The sequence below is a fragment of the Cyprinus carpio genome, chromosome B10, assembly GCF_018340385.1.
Source record: "Cyprinus carpio isolate SPL01 chromosome B10, ASM1834038v1, whole genome shotgun sequence".
NCBI classification, from domain to species: Eukaryota; Metazoa; Chordata; class Actinopteri; order Cypriniformes; family Cyprinidae; genus Cyprinus; species Cyprinus carpio.
Genome location: NC_056606.1, coordinates 11,340,679 through 11,361,466, shown reverse-complemented (window position 1 = coordinate 11,361,466; position 20,788 = coordinate 11,340,679). Strand labels below are relative to the sequence as shown.

Sequence of the window (20,788 nt, the reverse complement as noted above, 5' to 3'; positions counted from 1 at the left end):
AAACCTGCTGCTTAGGAAGATGAGAACAATGTTACATTCTCAAGTGGTGTTCACAATGACATTGATTAAATCTCTGTGTACATGTTCATACTCAGCCATAAAATCGCTGTGAATGTGAATACCACTTTACATTGAGCAGGGGTGTCCAAACCAGCTCCTAGAGGGCCACTGTACTGCAGACTTTAGATTTAACCATAATTAAACACACCTACCAGTGAATCAAGGTCTTGTGGGTCACTACAAACTTCAAGGCGAAATGTGCTTGGTCAAGTTGGACAACAAAAAATTTTATATTTTTTTTCAATCATTTATTTTTTTTATAACCTTCATGTTCTTTGTTATCAAGGAGGCAGCAGTGATGAAATATGAGATTATGTGTGAAAAAGAAAAAATAATGTTAAAATAATGTCAAACTGTCATATTGGAAAATTATGTATATTTATGGTTGCATCAAATGCTAGCTATGAAATTAGACTTAGCAAGACAAAGACCATTTTATTAAAATAAAATAAAATAAAATAAAATAAAATAAAAAAATAAAAATAAATCCTCAACCGTCTTTTCCAGCAGAAACACAAAGCATGACCTGAGATGTGCTGGAAATTTTCAGAAAGAAATGTGATGCATGTCAATACATTGTGGGACATTATTAGTAGACAATAAACATTTGTCTCAAAACAATCTCCAGTCATGTCTGTCTTAGAACAGAGCTTACGAGACTCCTAGCTCCATGTTGCCGTCACAGTCCTTTGGTCTCTATCTATCATTGGCGTCTAGCAGACCCTTACACCTCTCACCTCCGCCTTAATCATGTCCCGTTGCGCTCGCGTCCCCGACCTGCTGTCCCCGCGTATTCTACTTCACAGCTACCTGACTGGCGAATCTCCGATATCAGTCTTACTCAGCAGACATCTGCGCGACGCCGGCACACCTGAGCCAGTGGCGAGACGTGACGAATGGGTATGAAACGGAGGAGTGACCTCTCTCGTTCAGAGTGAGACGGGGGCCACCACCTCTCAGGAGTCCACATTTATTAACACGCCGTCACACTCCCGGTCAGGGAAATGATCAGCCAGATTAATTCTCCTTTAATCCTTTTTTTCTGCTACGTGTCAAACGGGTCTTTGACTGTGATGGACTCATAATTAAGAGAAGACATTTCACATTGTCTCCACTGTTCTTCTGTGTCTTTTCTTGTACAGAAGTCTGAATTTTATGGACTCATTCTTGTCTGTTTTCTCTCTTCTAGGTAAGAGCTGCCCAGTGCTGAAATGCCTGATGGTCAAAGTATGTAGCATTTTATATATGTATTTACTGCTAGTGAATGGGATGCTAGCAAGACAAAGTTCCTGGGTCTGTGTTTTTCTGGACAGCACTGAATGGAACTTCACCATTTGAGCCATTGAAAGCTAGCATGATCGTGTTCTCTGAACTTCTTGAGCAGATGTTGAACTCTTGACCTTGACTTTTGATCTATAAAAACTAGATCTTACATAGTTTGGTGAGGTCATTTCAGGTTCTGACAAGCTGAAGAGATAACAAATAGACTCTAATGTAAAACAACAGTGTTTTGAGTAATTTTGGCAGATTTGGCTATTTATTTTTTTTTATTTTTTTTGCAGTTGGCATTATTCTCAATATACATGACCCAAACAAACTAAAGAAAGTGTATAATTAAACAACCAGTTATTAAATTATACTACTCAGTCTAATGTGTTTTAAGTTTCTAAATATCTGAAAATTAATTCATACATTTACATTTCTGAATTAATTGTGATGTTTTTGTGGGTATCGTTATCTCAAAATGGTTTGAATATAAAATATTTTTAGCTCTTACCTTGTTAGAGAATTGTTATAAAATTTCCAGCCAGCTCCAGCATTTTTGATCTTATTCACCAATTTTTCATGACCCCCAGAATATTTTGTTGTATGAATGATTGAATTAATTAATTTTCATTATTCCTTTTTTTTTTTTTTTTTTTTATCCACACTTGAACATACACTCTTAAAAATTAAGGTTCCAAATGGGGGTTTTCGCAGAGATGTCATAGGAGAACCATTTTGGGTTCAAAAAAGAACATTTCAGTGAACAATTCTTAAAAGAGACATTTACATTTTAATCATCCAAAGAACCTTTTTTCCACTATAAAGAACCTTCATCCAATGGAAAGGTTCCATAGATTTTAAAGGTTCTTCATGGAATCATCAATGCCAATAAAGAACCTTAATTTTTAAGAGTGTGGGCAGGTTCCAAAATTTTATTTATTTATTTATTTATTTATTTATTTATTTATTTATTTATTTATTCCCCCCTCCTTTTATCCATTATTTAGATCATACATTATCATGATCTGTAGGCCAGCAGAAAAAAAATAATCCTGAATATCTACTCTTCAAACTATTTTATTTCATAACCTGTCTTACTGTCTGTTGTTCTTCTGAAACCAGCAGGATTTTTCCAGTTGGGGTCACAATGACATAAAAATCATTAGCTTAACCCACTACAATAGAACCATTTTGTTCAAATGGTCATTTTCTTAAGGAACAGAGTGCACATTTTCTGTAATTGCGTCTAAAATGAGCAGAGCTTGATTAAGCAGGAAGGGCTTTTAGGATGATAACAGCAGATGTAAGTGAAGTCTGTCATATTCAGCCAGTTAAACCTAACATCGGACTAAATCAATACTGTATCATGGGGAGCAGAGATAGGACACATTTCCTCAGCAAGTTTAAATGGTCTAAAGGCATCATATATGTAAATGACTTAATGTTTGAGGCAAAAAACAGGCCTTAAACTGGTTGCCTGAAGTGTAACCTTTTTGCCTGTCACCTCACTGCCTAAAGAGTTTGACTTTGTGTATTTTGAGTTTTGTTGTGTTTTGTGTGTAAGCTACTCATTTGGGTCATTTCACCATGTAGAAATAATGAAATTAGATGCTACCCTCAATTTGATATCACAAGTGTTCACTAAAAGTTTTCCACACAGCTTTGCTTAGCCATGAAATGCTAATTCTTCTTTGCTGAGGGCTTCAAACGGCACACTTCGGACAGACAAATGAATAATAATAACTAATGTGTTTTATAGAATTTCTGACTGGATCAAAAGAGGATCCTTGCCCGCACTGTGTAATGACTCAGAGGAGTCTGGTGCTGTAAAGGGTCTCCGATAGCTTAATGCATTATTCACTAAGATGGTAGCATGTTTTAAATTTTCCCTGAAAGAAAAAGAAAAAAAAAAAGGTTTTTGAAGAGATTTTTTCTTCCTTATATATATATAAGTGTAAAAATATATATATATATATATATATATATATATATATATATATATATATATATATATATATATATATATATATATATATATCTTGTATTAAAGATGCTATAACTAACAAAACAAATAATATATATATATTTTTAAAAAAAATCTGAAGACGCCATTTAAACTCAATTCTTTTTTTTTCTTTTTCTTTTTTTTGGAATATTTTTTTTTTTTTTTTTGTTAGTTCTAGCATCCTTAATACGAGAAGAAAATGTTTACACTACCTTTCAAAAGTTTGGAGTCAGTCAGATTATTAAAATGTTTTTTTAAAAGTCTCCTACATATAATTTTGTGAAATATTATTGTGATTTAAAATATCTGTTTTACATTTTAATATATATTGAAATATATATTATAGCTGAATTTTCAGCATCATTACTCCGGTCTTTAAGTTTCACATGATCGTTCAGAAATCCTTCTGATATGCTGATTTGTTAGAAATGACTAAGACAATGCTATTTCAGATGTTCTGTTTTGTAATTGTCATGTATTTGTAATTGTTTGTCAAATTTATTAGCAATTTCTGTGTGAAACTTGAGCCAATAAAAAATCCTAGCATTTAAAAAACACTGATTTTCATATCATTTTACTTCATTTTTCAGGCAGTTAACAGGCTGTGTTCAGACGTTTTCATTATAACATGTTGCGACATCACTCCTTTGTTGCATTAATTTTGTCATCCCACTTAATCTGACAGGACTCAATCGTTCGCTATTCCTTAATTCTTTGACGTCCTCTGCTAAATGATGACATTAGATCACTCTTTCTCTCCCGTCTCTGATGTGTCTGTCTTCCCCCCTTGTGTTATCTATTCATTTATTCTTTCATTTATTTATTGCCAACACGAGAAGCATTTGTTTTGACAGATGCTTGCTCTGGGGCGACTGCCAAAGCATAGACAGATTTTCTGGAGATGGGCACGCCGGCGCTCACTGAACGCAGCGGGCCAGGAAAAACACACTCTGCGCAAGTCAGATTTGTTAACAATTATCTGTTCTCTGCCCTTTCACTGTTGTTGCTTCAGAACACAAGGATAATTTTATCCCCGTGTGCCAAATTATGTCTGAAATATGGAGCGGTTAGAGGTGAGGCATGAAGGGTGGCGAAAGATGAGAATAGTTAATAGTTTAGCGTTTAAAGTTAAAACCTAAAGCCACAATGCACCACTCTATACACCAGACACCCACACCCCCACACCCTTAGGATTTTTGCTTGTTAATTATGCTGAATTATTCTTAACCCGCCTGCCCTTATTTATGGATGCTATTTTGCACTATTTTGCAAACTACACTATATTGCAAGTCAGATTCAAAAGTCTTATGAGTCGCATAACCTCCTCAGCAATGTGTTACATATGCAACAACCAACAAGTCCAACTTGACTTAAAACTGTAGCTGATATGCTGGTTTAAGATTCATTCTAGCCCTAATTAATCCTTTACTTTTCTACAATAAAGAGGAGTTAGTCCAAACAGAGCTTCTCATCTCTGTTTTGAACCTCTGTGTGAATGCTTTATTAGTGTGTGGCATATTAATGCAGTGTGTGTATGCTTATCAGAGTCCAGCACACACTCACAGACTCCCAGCAGGTCAATGGGGAGCCATGAGATAGTACAAGTCATGTCCTTCAACACAACTACAGCCTGCTTCACCTGCTCTTCACCTTCACATTCCACTTCACATCTGTCTGTCTCCTGCTTTCACTCCATTTCTGCTTTCAACGTCCCGCTGAAAACAGAGTGACAAAGTAATGTGAGTTCGCCAAAAGGCACGACGACCTCCAACATCTGTGCGAATGTTTTGTGTCTGAGTTTGGTTGTTTATTTTGAGGGAAACACAGAAGCTCTCATGCTGCTGTGGCTTGCTGGGGAGCAGCATGTTTTCTGCTTGTAAACACACCAACCTTTTGGAGAACCCCTCTGTCTGCGGGGCCTCCTCCAAACACATCGCATTGCCCCTCTTTCCCACTGCCAAGGCCAGACAGAACACTGTGAGAGGTGCTTTGTTTTTTTGATGTGTCTGTGTGATTTATTAACCCTCATGTTCTACTTGGGGTCTGAGGTTCGTTTAATTGCTCGAAAAATGTGTGAAGCTATCTATCTATCTATCTATATGTCTGTCTGTCTGTCTGTCTGTCTCTCTGTCTATCTATCTGTCTGTCTGTCTGTCTGTCTGTCTGTCTGTCTGTATGTCTATTTTTAAAGTTATATATTTATATATATATATTTTTTTTTTAATTATTATTATTATATACTATTAATATTACTCTATAATTAATTAAATATTTTAATATTATAAATATATTCCATACCAATTCTATTTTTTGTTTAAGGTTATTTATATATTTAGTTATTTATTGATATTATTAATTATATAAGAATGAATGAATGCAGTATTTTAGTTAACATATGCATACTACTAATAATGTGTTTATTTGTAATAATAATAATTATTAGGATTGTGATGATGATGATGATGATGATTATGATGATGATGATGATGATGATGATGATGATGATGATGATGATTATCTATTAGCCCTTTTTTTTTTTTTTATTATCTTGTCCCCTTCAATTGTTCTCCATGAAAAAGTTTTGCATATGTTTGGAATTTTAGAGATCACAGATATAAAAATTGTTGAAAGAAATGATTTCCGTAGCCATTTTAATTGTTACTACTACTATTTATCATCATCATCATCATCATCATTATTATTATTATTATTATTATTATTATTATTATTATTATTATTATTATTATTATTATATTTTAATGTGTTTTCCTACAATGTATAAACAAAACATTTGAAAAAAAAAAAAAGTCTCAGGACAGAGACGTTTATATATATATTAGTTATACAGTATATTAATATAATATACTGTATTATTAGTCTTACACATATTTTTTTGAGTCTTTGTGACACCAAACATAAAAACATCAGTCATTCTCCACACAATATGAGCTGTTAACCTCATCTGACTTAAAAGCTTAAAAACAGCATGCCTGTCCTCACAGATGTTTGCAGTCTGTGATAAGTGACATCTTCACAAATAGACACGCTAATACAAACAGCGTTTGCAGACACACTCCTGCGAGACTCTCGCTTACACACCCCTGCTTCTACACATATAGACGTATACATCCGTAAATGTTTATTCAACAGAGTTTCTCCGTTCGTCGCTAAAGATAGTGGCGTGCAGCGATATGGAAAATCTGTCCCTGAGAAATTCTTCACAGAACAGTTGATAAATGGTTGACATAAAATTGCAATAACTTTAATTTAATATAAAAATATCAAACTCAAACTCAAAAAAAAAAAAAATCCGTCCATGTGCTTTTTGTTGAGCGTCAGTGAATAACATTGGAAGTGTGACATGATGTTGTTTTGACACGTTGCATCCAGTGACAGTAATTTCTTCTTTTCTCCCTCCATCATCATCTCTCTCTCCCACCTTAATAGATAAGCATCATGCTGGGCTCTCACTAGGACAAGTGGCTAATTACCAGCTAAAAATACCACCTCCTTAGTAATAATTACTGTACATCTTTGGATAATGATTCATATTTCAAGTGATGTGATGAGTGGGTATGTTCAGTAATGTGACGAGACATGCCGTCATGCAGCTCTGCTGTGACCTTGGAGGCCTCTTAGAATATTGAGAAAGGACAGGGAGTTGGAGGAGGGCGCAGGGGAGGGAAGATGGGATGACTGTGGCAGCTACATTTCCAGGAGACTGCTCAACTGTCTAAACCGATAGTTGAAGGAAGAAAGAAACTGTGCTGATAAAATTAAAGCTGCATTTTCATGATACAAAAATGAACAAATGTGACTTAAAATTGGCTTTGCCATGTAAATAAAAGCAGTTGGCTGGTAATTTTGTAAAACACAGATTAAATAGAATTCTGAGAAGTGCAAATCTGTCACTGGCTAAAAGGTACGCCTTACCACTAAATGGTACATATTAGTACCTTTTGAAAGGGTACTTTCCCCAAGTTTTTAACTTTTTTTTTTTTTTAACTGTATGTGAGAAAGTGAAATGAACCTGTCTATTATAGAAAATATCAGTGACTGTCACAGCTCCGAAACTTGTGTTCTAAAAAAAAAAAAAAAAAAATTAATAAGAAAGAATACTTATTGTATTAAGCATTTGTGTGTGTGTGTGTGTGTGTATAGACTACAGTTCAAAAGGTTTTTAGTTTTAATTTTTTTTTTAAATAATTTATTTGATCAAAAATAGAATAGCTATGTTGTGAAATATTTTAATTTAAAATAATTAATTTCTGTATTTCTATATTCAGTTCAAAATATATTTTTAACTGTAATTTATTTCTGTGATGGCAAAGTTGAATTTTCAGAAAACAGAAATCAATCTGATATTATAATGTTTCTAATAAACACACATTTTAGTATTTTTACAAAATTGAAAACATTTGTTCTTAACATTTTTGTGGGAATAGTGAGACAAATGTTAAATAGAAAGAAGTTGAAAAAGACAGCATTTATTTAAAATAGAAATATTTTGTAACATTATTAGAGTCTTTTGTCACTTTATACCAATTTAATACATCATTATGCACAAAATGATTAATTTCTGAATTAAAAGAAAACATGCATTAATTTTAAAAAAGAAACCTTTATATTATTGAACGTGTATATATGGGTTTTAAATGTTACTTTACATTTTTATGATTTATTTAAATGTTTTACATTTGTTTGTATGTGTAATCTAATATAATTTACAAATATAAATCATGCAGAATAGCAAAAACATTTTGCCATCATCATTTGTAAATATAATTATATCTAATAATATCATTGTGTCTTGTATCTAATTCTATTTAATTAGTAAATATAATTGTATTAAGCAAAAAAAAAACCTTTTTTGCTTCTTTGTGAGACATAAATGATAAAAAGAAAAAGGGACAGCATTTATTTAAAATAAAAATACTTTATAATATCATAAATGTCTTTTGCTGTCTTTTTTTATCAATTTAATGCGTCATTATGCATAAAATGTAATGTCTTTAAAAAAAAATAAAATAAAAAAAACTGACCCCAAATTATTGAATGCTTATATATGAGTGGCTTACAAAATACTTTAATACTTTTTAAATACTTTTATTTATTTATTTATTTATTTATTTATTTACATTTTACATTTGTAAACATGTTTTACACGTGTTTGTATAAATGATTTAATATAACTGAACAAATGTAAATCATGCAGAACAGCAAAAAAACAAACAAACAAGCAAACAAACAGAAAAAAAACCTTTTGCTGAATTGCATATAATTTGTAAATATAATTATACCTAATAATGTTTAATTGTTGTATGTTAATATATCTAAAAATATATAAAAAAAATATATATATAAAAAAAAATAAAATAAAAACACTTTTTGTGTTTCCACCATCTACAACAATTTAGAAATTATTTCAGTAATATATCAGTATTAAAATGAAAAGTTAAAATTTCATGCATTATCAGCCATGCCGACACAGAGATTCTTAGAGAGAGAGAGAGAGAGAGACAGAGAGAGAGAAAAAAGGAAAAAATTCCATATATATTGACTTTTGCACCATAATGTAGTGTGCTTTTAATGATTAAGTGCTTTAGTTGGAGTGTAAACAGTATATGAAGACAAAAGTATAAATGAGTTTTTTTGTGAAGTTGTTCCTCTCTCAGAGTGCTGCCCTCTCCTCCTCCGCTGAGCCGCTGCGTTGGTTGCAGGCTCAGAGAAGGAGTGGGCGGCCAAATGAGACATTGCAGCTAGCGCAAGGGAAGAGCATGCTGATTTCACTTCTCATTTCACTTGTGATCTACAAAAGGTTCCTCATTTCTTACTTATAATTACCTGTCTCTCTGTATGCCTGTATCTCTGTATGTGTGTGTATGTGTGTGTGTGTGTGTGTGTGTGTGTGTGTGTGTGCAGATGGGCTTGCCGTATCGCAGGCAGGCTGAGCAGTTATGCCCAGGCAGACACCTACATGAAAGTGAAGAGCTCTCAGAAGTGAAATCAGAACAGATGGTGTTTCAGAGAGCCTGTACACCTTATTGTGTAAAACTAGCCTTAGGAACTTGTGCTTTGTGCAATGCGTCTATATTAAACAGTATATGTATGCATTGGTATTTTTTTTTTTTTTTTGTTCTTTTCTCCTGAGTACGTAAAAATTAACTTTTATTTTGAGTTCATTGATTTTTTTCCCTCATAATATCGAGACATTTTCATCCCTTTCATCCCTTTTGTTCCTTCCACCCCAGTAAAGTCATAAAGCCTCTGTATTATTATCAGCTATTGCCTTTATTTGCTTAACTGTTCACAGCACATAGCCTCATTTCAGGTTGTGTGCATCAGGTTAAGTGCATCTTGCAAACTGTGTTTGCTTTTAGATTCTTAATTCTGACCTTAATTAAGTAGAAAGACAATATTTTTACACTTTAAAAGTAAATGGTTTTTGTCAGTGCAAAACTTGCCACCAGAATGCCATGGCAGTGCTATGTGATTGCTAAGGTGTTTTGAATGTTTTATAGTATGATTTTAGCCAGTTGCTTGTTGGTTTTTTGTTTAGTTGTTAGAACTTTATGAAGTTAACTCATTTTTGTATTTTTGCATTTTAAAGGAGATGGATTCAGAGGCACAGCTTTTTGGAGAGGGTTTTAGCGTCCTGACAGCATGTTTTGATGTTAGACTGTCAGTACGGCGAACTCAAAATGCATCCCATCTAAAGCACAGCCTGCTTGTGTAACACATCTACTGGCTTCAAAAATGCATTTCAAGATAATTTCTGTCAGAATGGACCATCTACTGCAAAATCATTCATTCATTCATTCATTCATTCATTCATTCATTCATTCATTCATTCATTCATTCATTCATTCATTCATTCACGGGAATGTGATAGTTTTGTAAAATAAAAAGTGTTTGTTTGTTTAAATGGTTATTAAATTAATATGTATTTATTTATTTATTTATTTATTTATTTTTGGTAATGTGATAGTTTTGTTTGTATGTATTTAAATAGATGTTTTCATGTTTATAATTATGTAATATATAATATATTTAAAGTTGTTAATTTATTTTGTTGTAATATTATTTTTAAATATTTATTTTGTTTCTAAATGTTTTCATTCATTCATTCTTTATTTTATATTATATTATATTATATTATATTATATTATATTATATTATATTATATTATATTATATTATATTATATTATATTTATTATTGTGCTGTCACTAAGTATAGTATTTGTTTATATAATATATGTGTGTGTACTGTGTATGTTTATTATGTATATATAAATACACACACACGCATGCATGTATATATTTAAGAATAATGTTACATTTATATATTAAATATATTTATGTATGATATAAATGATATGAATATAAATATTTACATTTAAATGCATGTAAATATTTTCAAAATATACTGCATGCTGTATGTGTGTGTATTTATATATACATAATACATATACACAGTACACACACATATTTTATGTAAACAAAAACTTTTATTTCGGATGCGATTAATCGAGATTTATCGTTTGACAGCACTAATTATATAGATTTTTTTTTTTTTTTGTCCTCAACCTTTTGTACTCTTTACTTGAAAGGAAACTTTGTGCAGATCAATCCACAGCTTGTTACTTCCTGTTTCTTTTGTGGCATAGTTTTCTTAAAAGTTTGTTTGTGCATGAGAGGCTGTAATTAATGAGGGGGAAGATATCTGACGGCTGATATCATGTGGAACGCCAAGCCTTCGGGGTATAGCTCCTCGAAATTTGTACTTGTCATTTTCAATGTGACATCGACCGCAGCAGGAAACACTCATTTTCATCTGATTATACCCCTGCTGTTTATTACTGTCTATAAACAATGCTCCATATTAAGGCATGATGACAGCTTTTAATATCTGCATGAGAGGCTCCGCCCCTTCTGAGAGCCCGTGTCACATCCTGTCAGAGGCTGACGTCTAGTGGGAGCCACTGAGCTTTGGTTGCTCTGTCACAGTAAGGTTATGTTTATGTCACACAGTAATGTAGAGCTGCAATTTGAAATGGTGTCAAGGGATTGTGGCTCAGAAACAGCGTGTAATGCAGTTACGGTTACTAGCGACAGACAGGAAAAGAAAAAGAAAGAAAAAAAAAACGGATCAAGCAGTAGGGAGGAATTGGATCTGAGAGGTGTTCTGGGGTGGACCATGTGATTTCCTGCAGTAATTTGTCTTGATTGACAGCTCTGTGGCATGTCCTAATAGGAAATTGATGATGCTCATATGCAGACACTGTGGGCTGGTAATTGATTGAGATCTTCTGTTGTGTGCAGGTTGACATCTGTTCCAATGAACAGTGACGTTTTTAACTGAGGGGGGTGTTTACTTTTGGGTGGGGATCCCTGTACCATTTTCCTTTTGAGACTCGCAGATGCATTTTTATGCGACTAATTGGTTTTCAAATCTGCAGGTTTGGAGAGGAGAGTCCTTCACTACAGATGTGTTTACTCAGGTAATCATCATTAGACACATGGGCGCCATTCCTGCAGCTTTCTACATTTGTTAGAATTCACCGCTCTACAAATAAACTTTTCTGAAGAAATGAAACTCTGTGATGCTTGACTGGTTGCCAGGGTGTTGCTAAGGTACTTTGCTGTATGGTTGATAAGGTGTTGTAGGTGGTTGCTAGGGTTTTTGCTACAGTATGTGGTTGCTAAAGTTTTTTGACCAGTTTTGGTGCATTGATACATAGTTTGGTAAATTGTGATGGTGGTTGCCAGGGTGTTGCTGTGTAGTTGTGAAGGTGTTCATATTGTTTTGAGTGTGTTTCTGTATGGTTTCTATGGGTGTTTGAGGGGTTTTAGTGAGTTGCTTCATTTGTTTTGGAAATGGGGTTGATTACCAGAACATTGCTACTGTATGTGGTTGCTAAGACATTTTGGGTGGTTGTCAAGATGTTGCTGTGTGATTACTAAGGTGTTTTGCCGCTAAGGTGAGTGCTTTAATGCATTTTCATACAGTTTCTAAGGCATGTGGTTGCTAGGTGGTTTTCAAATCCCTAATTCTTTTCTTCAACATCTGTTGATTTTGTTCACAATTGTATTATCTATTATTATATTATTATTTATTTATTTATTGTCAAAAAAAACAAAACACAAAACATTACTTCTTGAAAAAAATAATCAGTTTGACAGCACTATTATATATATATATATGTATAAATATATATATTTGTTATATATGTTATTTGTTATATATGTTTGTTATTTCTGCTAAATAAATTATTTAAACACATTCATCCATTCACTCATTCACTAATAAATTACAAAAAAATACTCTCAAATTAAATTACCTTTTTTCTGCTAAATTAATTTGGTAAAAAAAAAAAAAATTCTGGTAAAAATTCCTTTTAAAATATCATGTTTTAATAATAATTATTATTAGTGGTAGTACTATCATTACATTATGTAATATATTTGTCACAGTTTTTCAAGTTAAATCGTACTTTTATTTTGACGGGTTGCTGTGAACTCTCAGAGATTGTCTATGATATGACAATATTTTTTTCTCAAAGTAAATGGTAAAATGCTCATGAAGTGACTCTCAGAGCAGTTCCAGAGATTATGTTCATGTGTTCATGTACTCATATTGAGGCGGCAGAGTCTGAAAACACTGCGAGCGTCATGTGCGCTTCAGTAGACACGGAGAACATGGAGGATTCATATTTAAATATTTGTGTGGCTTTATTTTCACTAACACTAGTCCATATCTTGTTGTGATTTAAGTGTACTGACCTACTTTTGATGTATCCAAAATTTGGCAAATTCTGTGACTGCGTTATACAGTAAATTCCATTTTATGACTGGATTCCGCCAGTTCCATCTGCATTTTCTGCCTTGAGGAAATCATAGGGCCCTACATGTTTCTGTCAGCCAGCAGAGCATTTGGTTGTTCTCCAGGAGGTCCTGTTGAGACAGACCGAGTGACGTAAATTCAGGACACATGCAGGACAGCGAGGTCTTTGTGGGATTAGGACGACCTGGGGCGTTCTGTCCTGGAGGTCTGTTCTGATCTTTGATGTGAATCAGGACTCAGGTTCATCTCCCAAGAGCTGCACAGCAGGTTACAGAAATAGACTGAGAACGGAACACACTAGCACAGCAGTGAGTCATTCTCTGAATCATCTGAATCATTGTTGGGATTAAATTTCATTCATATATTGTTTTCCACTAGTGCTGTTTCCTAAGGCAACTGAACACAATTTCATATGGCTTAAAAGGCACCTAGCAATGCCCTAACAGAGAGAGAGACCAGCAACCTTTTGGTTTAAGCAAAACTTTCAGCTCTGATGAGTCAGGCAGGCCGTTATGATTTAGAGAAGCTTCATTTGAAACGTGGTGGGAAGTGTGACTGCTGTCTCAGAGATCCTACACTGCAGGTGTCTGGCCTCAGTCCCGATTGCCTGTAATGTGTTTAGAGCCGTTTGGAGATGGATAGGCAGCTGTCCTGTGATAAAGCAGGTATGACCCACTCAGCACCTTTGAATGAGCCTGAACGTAATGTTCCTTGAGACTGTCGATCTGAAGATGTCAGTTTCATGTAAGGGTGGTACTTCACCTGTAGGCACTTATTATTTATTATCTCAAACTTTTTACCATGCCTTCATCATTTATTTTTGGTATATATGGCTAACCACTATGTGTAATAACCGAATCTCATTTCTAATAACCAAAAGGGTTAGTTCACCCAAAAATTAGCCTGTGTCAAGCCATCCTAGGTGTATATGACTTTCTTCTTTCAGACGAATCCAATCGGAGTTATATTAAAAAATCGTCCTGGCTCTTCTGAGGTCCAACATTGTAGTGGGTGCTGTTTCTGTTTAACAGTCCAAAACACATTAAATAAAGTGCATCCATAATAAAATGTGCCTCACACGGCTCCGGGGGATGAATGAAGGCCTCCAGTAAGCGAATCCATGCGTTTAAATCCATGCATGTCAGAAAAACATCCATAAAAACATAATATATGTATGTGTGTTGTGTGTGTGTGTATATATATATATATATATATATATACACACACACACATGCATGCATATGTTTCAGAAAAAAATATGTTGTTTATATATTAAACATTTATTTATAATATAAATTATATGAATATAAATATAGATATGTAAATACATGTAGATATTTTCAAAATATACACTGTATGTGTGCGTGTTTATATATACATAATAAAAATACACAGAACACACACATATAGCATGTAAACAAAAACTTTTATTTTGTATGCGATTAATCGTTTGACAGCAGTTAATAATAATAATAATAATAATAATTAATATTATTAATAATAATTCATTGAAACATATTTCGAATGAGCCTGGGTTGATGACAACAGTGCTAGAGAATTGCATGAGATAAAATATGAAGTATAATATGCAGAAGAAAATCAAATATCACTTGTAATAAATCTCTTGTGACATTTTTGTAATTCTGTCAAAATATGCAGAAAGGATTAACTTTTAATTTGACTGTGTGTATGTAATAAAAAAAACACTATATACAAAAAATACCCAAAAAAATGAAGAATTCCACCATATTACAAAAAAAAAAAAAAAAATAGAAACATTAAAATGAAATTTCTACCACACAATTTCCTGCACAGAATGATGCAAATGCATAATTTGAGATGTGGTGGAATTGGCATTTGTTTATGACATTAGCTGTTAACCAAACTAGTGAGATTACAAAAATTGGTTTTAGAATACTTTCATTTGAAAGATTACAGGATCAAACATGCCTTTATTTATTTAAATAAATAAATAAATAAAATAAAATACAAGTCTTTCAGTGTCATTTTTAATTCAACGAGTTGCATGCAGTTGCATTCTAATTTGTGAATGCATTAGCAGTTTTTATTGCTGTTCTTACACATTTTTTTTATCAGTGTAGTCTTTATAAGAAAAAAAAAGAAACAAAAGGTACAAAAGCTGTCAGTGGGGTGGTATCTTTTGAAAAGGTGCACTTCTGTTCCTTATTTACTCCTAATGGGTGCTCATTAGTACCCTAAAGTTACATATTATCACTTTAAAAGTACACATTAGTACCTAAATGGTACATATTAGTATTTTAAAAAGGTTCTTCCCCATTGACAGCTTTTGTACCTTTTTTTTTTTTCTTTTCTGAGATTTTAAGAAACACCCATAATATATACAGCTAAGAAGCATTTTCTGTTATCCAAGATGATACTGTAATGCATTTGTTAATATTGCTCTTTATTACTGCTGTCTATATGAGATGAGATGTCTTGACCAAACGTAATGGCCGCCCAGATAAGTGTTAGTATAAATGAAGCCTCTCTCTCGGCAGCAGCAGCCGCTGCTATGTCAGAGCTTGTTATAAAGCATGTCAGAGAGACACTGGTGTAGAACCATTACAGAGATGCGCTCTAATTATAGACTCCGTCCTCAGCATATGATATAATACTGTTATGTCTGATTAGAGAAACTGTCAAAGGCGCTGAAGGGATTGCTCAGCACGACCCATTTTATCAGAACAGCAAAACGGCCACATACTCGCACTCCCGCTCTCGCTCTCTCATTGGCACTGTGCATTTTTGTGAAGAGAGATGCCAAATAAATTATAATATAAAACATTTTTTAAGACGAAAACAGACAACGACCTCAAATGCTTTCGTAACCTGTGTTCTCGTTCACTGCTAGTGACAGCCTGTTTTCCGAACTGACATTCCTAATGCAAGTTATCTGTTCCCCAACCTGTTTAAGGTGACATTCATCAGAATTTAGTCTGCATTGATGTCTGTGATGTAAAGGTTTATGAAAACACATTCTTACGTAAAATCCATAGGTGCTCATTTTCTTCGCCGACTGTGCGACGAGCAGCGACTATGTTTTCCGGGTTTGATTAGCACCTTGAACGCATACTCTGCGATATTCCGTGGGCAGGATTAGAAATGATGAAAGAAATGAGATTCCATTTGCTGGATAATTGAAACTGCCGAATTTGATTGATGTCTACGGGCGGTGGAAGTAGAGGAGCGGAATATGCATTGCAGAGTACAGTCAAAGAAAAAACGTACGACATTGCATGACCTCCACGAGTTTGCATGCATTAAAAATTAACAACATTCGGTTAATTGAACCAGCCGACCAAATATTTCCAAGCAGGAATGCCTGCAGATCAGATAGGTTTTATTGTATAAATGTCAGTAAACAAATAGAAATCACATCAGATGTTTCATGATATTTTTAAAATTATTGCCAGTTCAAAGACTCTAATGCTGAACTCCCACTGTGTTAATCTCCATCTGTAGGGAGTTACGTTGATTATGACCGATGGATGTGCTATACATCTCTTCTGTAAATGTCAATGCCCTGAGCTGGTCTGTGAGGCTGACTGTGTGTACATAAAGCAATTTAGTCATTCAGTGAGTAAATATTTGCAATGCGAGTGATTATTTTTGTTATTATGGCGTTTATCCACTGGGGCAGATGGATCAGTGATGTAATAGAGAGTCCATGGTAAAGAAACAAAAAAGAAAATCTGGTTGAAATCAATTTATTCCAAATTAACTTTTAATAAAAGAATAAATAAAAAAATAACATTAAATAATATGTTCAAATAAAAAAAATAATAAAAAAAAGAAAAAACAAATAATAATTTAAAAACATTCAAAATACATGTCACATAAAAATATTCAATGTAAAAACATGACTTTATTTGGCGGACAAAAGTTATATTATATACATTTTAAAAATGTATTTTTTTTCTATTTCTATTTTTTTTCTATCTAATACATTTTTAAATGTATTTTATATTGTACTTTTTAATAATTTTTGAATACATTAGATAGGACAAAATAAATAAATAAATAAAATAAATAAAAACTCAAGCTTCATTTAAAATGATTAAACTTAAAATATTAATCTTTAATTTTATTTAATAAATTTTTTGTCACATTTTGAATACAAAATATCTAAATCATTACTTTTTAAACTTTTTCAAGGTAAAAAGTATTTTTTTCAGCACGACTTGATTTAGTGGAGAATTTTTTGTTTATTTTAGTAATGCTGTCCATTTTTTTTAAGTAAATGAATTTTTTTAGACACATTTTTGGCGCATTGTTCCTGATACTGAACCTTCAGTATTAAATTTCTTTTAATGTGGCATTAATATCAAGCAAAAAATATGATTATTTAATAAATAATAACATATTTCTGTCACGTCGAATACGTGTATCTACATCTTAATAATTTTTTTTATTATTATGCTAAGCTGTTTTTCAAGGTAAAGTCCATGCAATGAACATTTTGGAATAAATTAATAGATAGGACAAAAAAATAAACATCACTGACCCTGATGCTGGACTTTCAGTATTATGAGTAATGGGCTTCCTAGTCTTTTACTCTTCTGCACCTGAGCTTGTTTCGCTTTAAGTGCTGTGTTTTTAAAGTGCTTCCATCAGCAGGAAGCTAAACTACTCTTCTGCCAGTAAACAACAGCACCAAATGGTTCCTCTGTCTGAAACAGGCAATAACACCGTTAGCAGTGACCTCCTGCTCTGTGGGGTTGAGATTTATAGCACTTGGGAGCCCGATTTCACCTTGCAGACTCCAGTGCTAGAAAACAGCACAGAAAACACTTGGAATTCTGGGCCGGAATGATGCTCAGAGGTGCTCGTAGAGGGAAATCTTCAATGCGCGAACAGATTGAAAGTCACGCTAGTACCCTGTTCTCTTCATCACCGGCTTATTATGGTGAAGAGACTCACGGCCTGTCCTTCAGGAGTGCTTGGAGCCAGACATGGCCTCTAAAAATCTCAGTGGCCCATGGAGGGTGCTCAGATCTGGGGAGAGAGAGTCTGGATATCTGGATGCTGTGGTTACTACACTCAGCCGTCCCTGGTGGTTTGGCAGTGCACTCGATTCACTGCTGTAGACGAGATGTTCTCTCACTGTGTGTTCTTACCACCAGAGGGGTCCAGATACCGAGCCTGCAAAGCTGGATGCATTTCTTTTTTTAAGCTTATTGTGCTGGATACAGAGGACAGTTATCGCAAATGTAATTTTAGTTAACTGTGTTTTTGCTTCAACTTTTAGTGTAGGATTAGTTCACCAAAATGTACAATTTTTGATTATTTATTCAACCTCATGTTGTTGAAAACTCATTTGATTTTCTTGTGAAGGAAAATCAAATGGGTTTTCTTTTTCCTTCATGATAAAACATAAGGTGTGCAGTCCAATTTTTAGCTGCAGAGCCAATGTTTTCACTTGGTATGATTTCTTTAAGCAGTATATTTTCATAAAATGTTTTATTTTTTTATTATTTTTTTTGTTTTATTTTTTTTGTTTTTTTTGCTTTGTTTTGTTTTGTGTTGCTTTACTTAATTTAATTTTTTTATTTATTTTATTTTTTTTATTTTGTTTTATTTTTATTTTATTTTGTTTTATTTGACTTTATTTTAGTTAATTTTATTTTTATTTTTTATTTATTTATATATTTATTTTTATTTCACACAATGTTTTCACATTATTTGTTAGTCTGCTCGACTACATTATGTTGGTGACAAATCAGAAAAGTTTGCATTAACTATATATATATAATACATGAATGAGAATGGATGTACGCTAACAATATGTGCATTATTGTTGAGCCTCATATAGTGGTTTCTAATGACTATTTTCAAAAGGTGTACTGAAACCAGTATGCGATGCAATATTTTTCCCCCTCTTTCATTTGTGCCACCCTGCTTGATGTCTCTTGCTTCTGAGCAGGCTTGATATGAGACCAGCATAAGAAAAAAAAGATTACTTACACTTGCCTCTTTTACGGCTGTCAGGAATCAAAAAAAAAAAAAAACCTTGGGCCCACTACATTTGATTTGCCTGCTTCCTGTGATGCTCAAGGCTTTCTGAAATCAGATTGTCTTTTGTATTGTCTGTGAGCGAGATTTCGGATGTGAGGTCTGAAGTGTTTTGTGTGTGATGACTGAGTTTTGAGGTTAGTAGCTATGCAGTAAATATCTCAGAGGTCTGCTGATCTTCAGACCAAGTCAGGAAAGGCGCTGAGCGGTAAACAAGGAGTCCAGATCTGAGAGCAGATTCAAGCCTCAAATTTGAATAACAGCAGAAATTACTCAGGCATTAATCATGAGCGCTATTCTGTGAAACGTTTAACGCTAATGAAGTTCATAATTAAGAAACAGTATGCCTGCAGACAAATGTGCTCAAGCTGAAAGACAACTGTCAAGTTTTTATTATAAAACTTGTCATTCATAATTGTGATAATGTAAAGACTTTGAAATATCTCACAGATAATGCTTACACTGAGCATGCAGACAGAATGCAAACATTTCATATAACTTAATATTTTAATAAAAATATGCACAGAAAGATGCACATAAATATACATTAAAAAAAATATATATATATTTTGTTTTTTTTTGTGAACATCTACATTTGTGAGAATTATTCCATCTGAATAGTTTTGTATTTATACAGTAAAAATAGTGCTGGGCGATGATTACACAATTAATCACATCCAAAATAAAAGTTTTTGTCTACGCAATATATGTGTGTGTGTTGTACATATTTATTATGTATATATAAATACACACATATGCATGTATATATTTAAGAAAAAAATATATATTAAATGTATTTATATATAATATAAATTACATTAGAATAAATATATACATGTAAATATTTTCTAAATGTATACTGTATGCGTGTCTATATATACATAATAAATATACACAGTACACATTCATATATTATATAAACACAAACGTTTATTTTGGATGTGATTAATCATTGCTCAGCACTACTAATTATTATAATTTATGGAATTATAATTTTTCCATTGATTCAGTCCTTACTGTCTCTTTTGATAAATTTATTGAATCCTTGTTGAATTAAAAAATAAAAAAAACTTGCTGACCCCAAACCCCATACACGAAATTATGATTAAAACCTAAACCTAAGTATTAAACCTAAAGCATTAAACTTATTCCAGTGAGGTTTGCACTTCGCACTACTTGCATTTCTTCAGAAAATGTAAAAATAATAACCTATAACTCCTCATTTGCACAGCTTATTACACAGTGCCACCCTGTGCGAAAGATGCACTCTGGGTTGTTGGAGGCACATGCTCACAGATTCAATGCCACTAACAGTTGATGAAAGACAGAAGCTCATTTGCAAATGTAAATGAATGCAGATCAGAACAAAAGAAAAGAACATGATGCATTTTCCATTCCAGAAATACCCGAGCATCTAGAGGTGCCAATGAAGTGTGTTTATATGTGTGTGTACCTGCGTGTATCACCTCTGGCCTGTGTGCACGTCTGGGCGGATGAGTTTTGTGTCTGTAATTAGAAAAGCAAATGACCCTGATTAACCTACGACCCTGGCAGATTGGGGTCATCGGATAAAAGCTAC

At 33.2% G+C, this 20,788-nt stretch overlaps 1 protein-coding gene across 5 annotated transcripts in view; it reads left to right on the top strand.

Moving 5' to 3' along the window:
• LOC122138691 (cell adhesion molecule 2-like) overlaps window positions 1-20,788 on the top strand; it is a 405,589-nt gene that overhangs the window by 116,452 nt on the left and 268,349 nt on the right. For 2 of the 5 annotated variants that reach the window (XM_042732493.1, XM_042732492.1), the window contains exon 1: window positions 1,257-1,287. The exons of the other annotated variants lie outside the window; for them this stretch is intronic. In XM_042732493.1, the coding sequence (XP_042588427.1) occupies window positions 1,272-1,287 (16 nt within the window). In that variant the 5' untranslated portion in view covers window positions 1,257-1,271. Of the gene's footprint in view, window positions 1-1,256; window positions 1,288-20,788 lie in introns of those variants that run through there. 5 annotated transcript variants of the gene reach the window in all.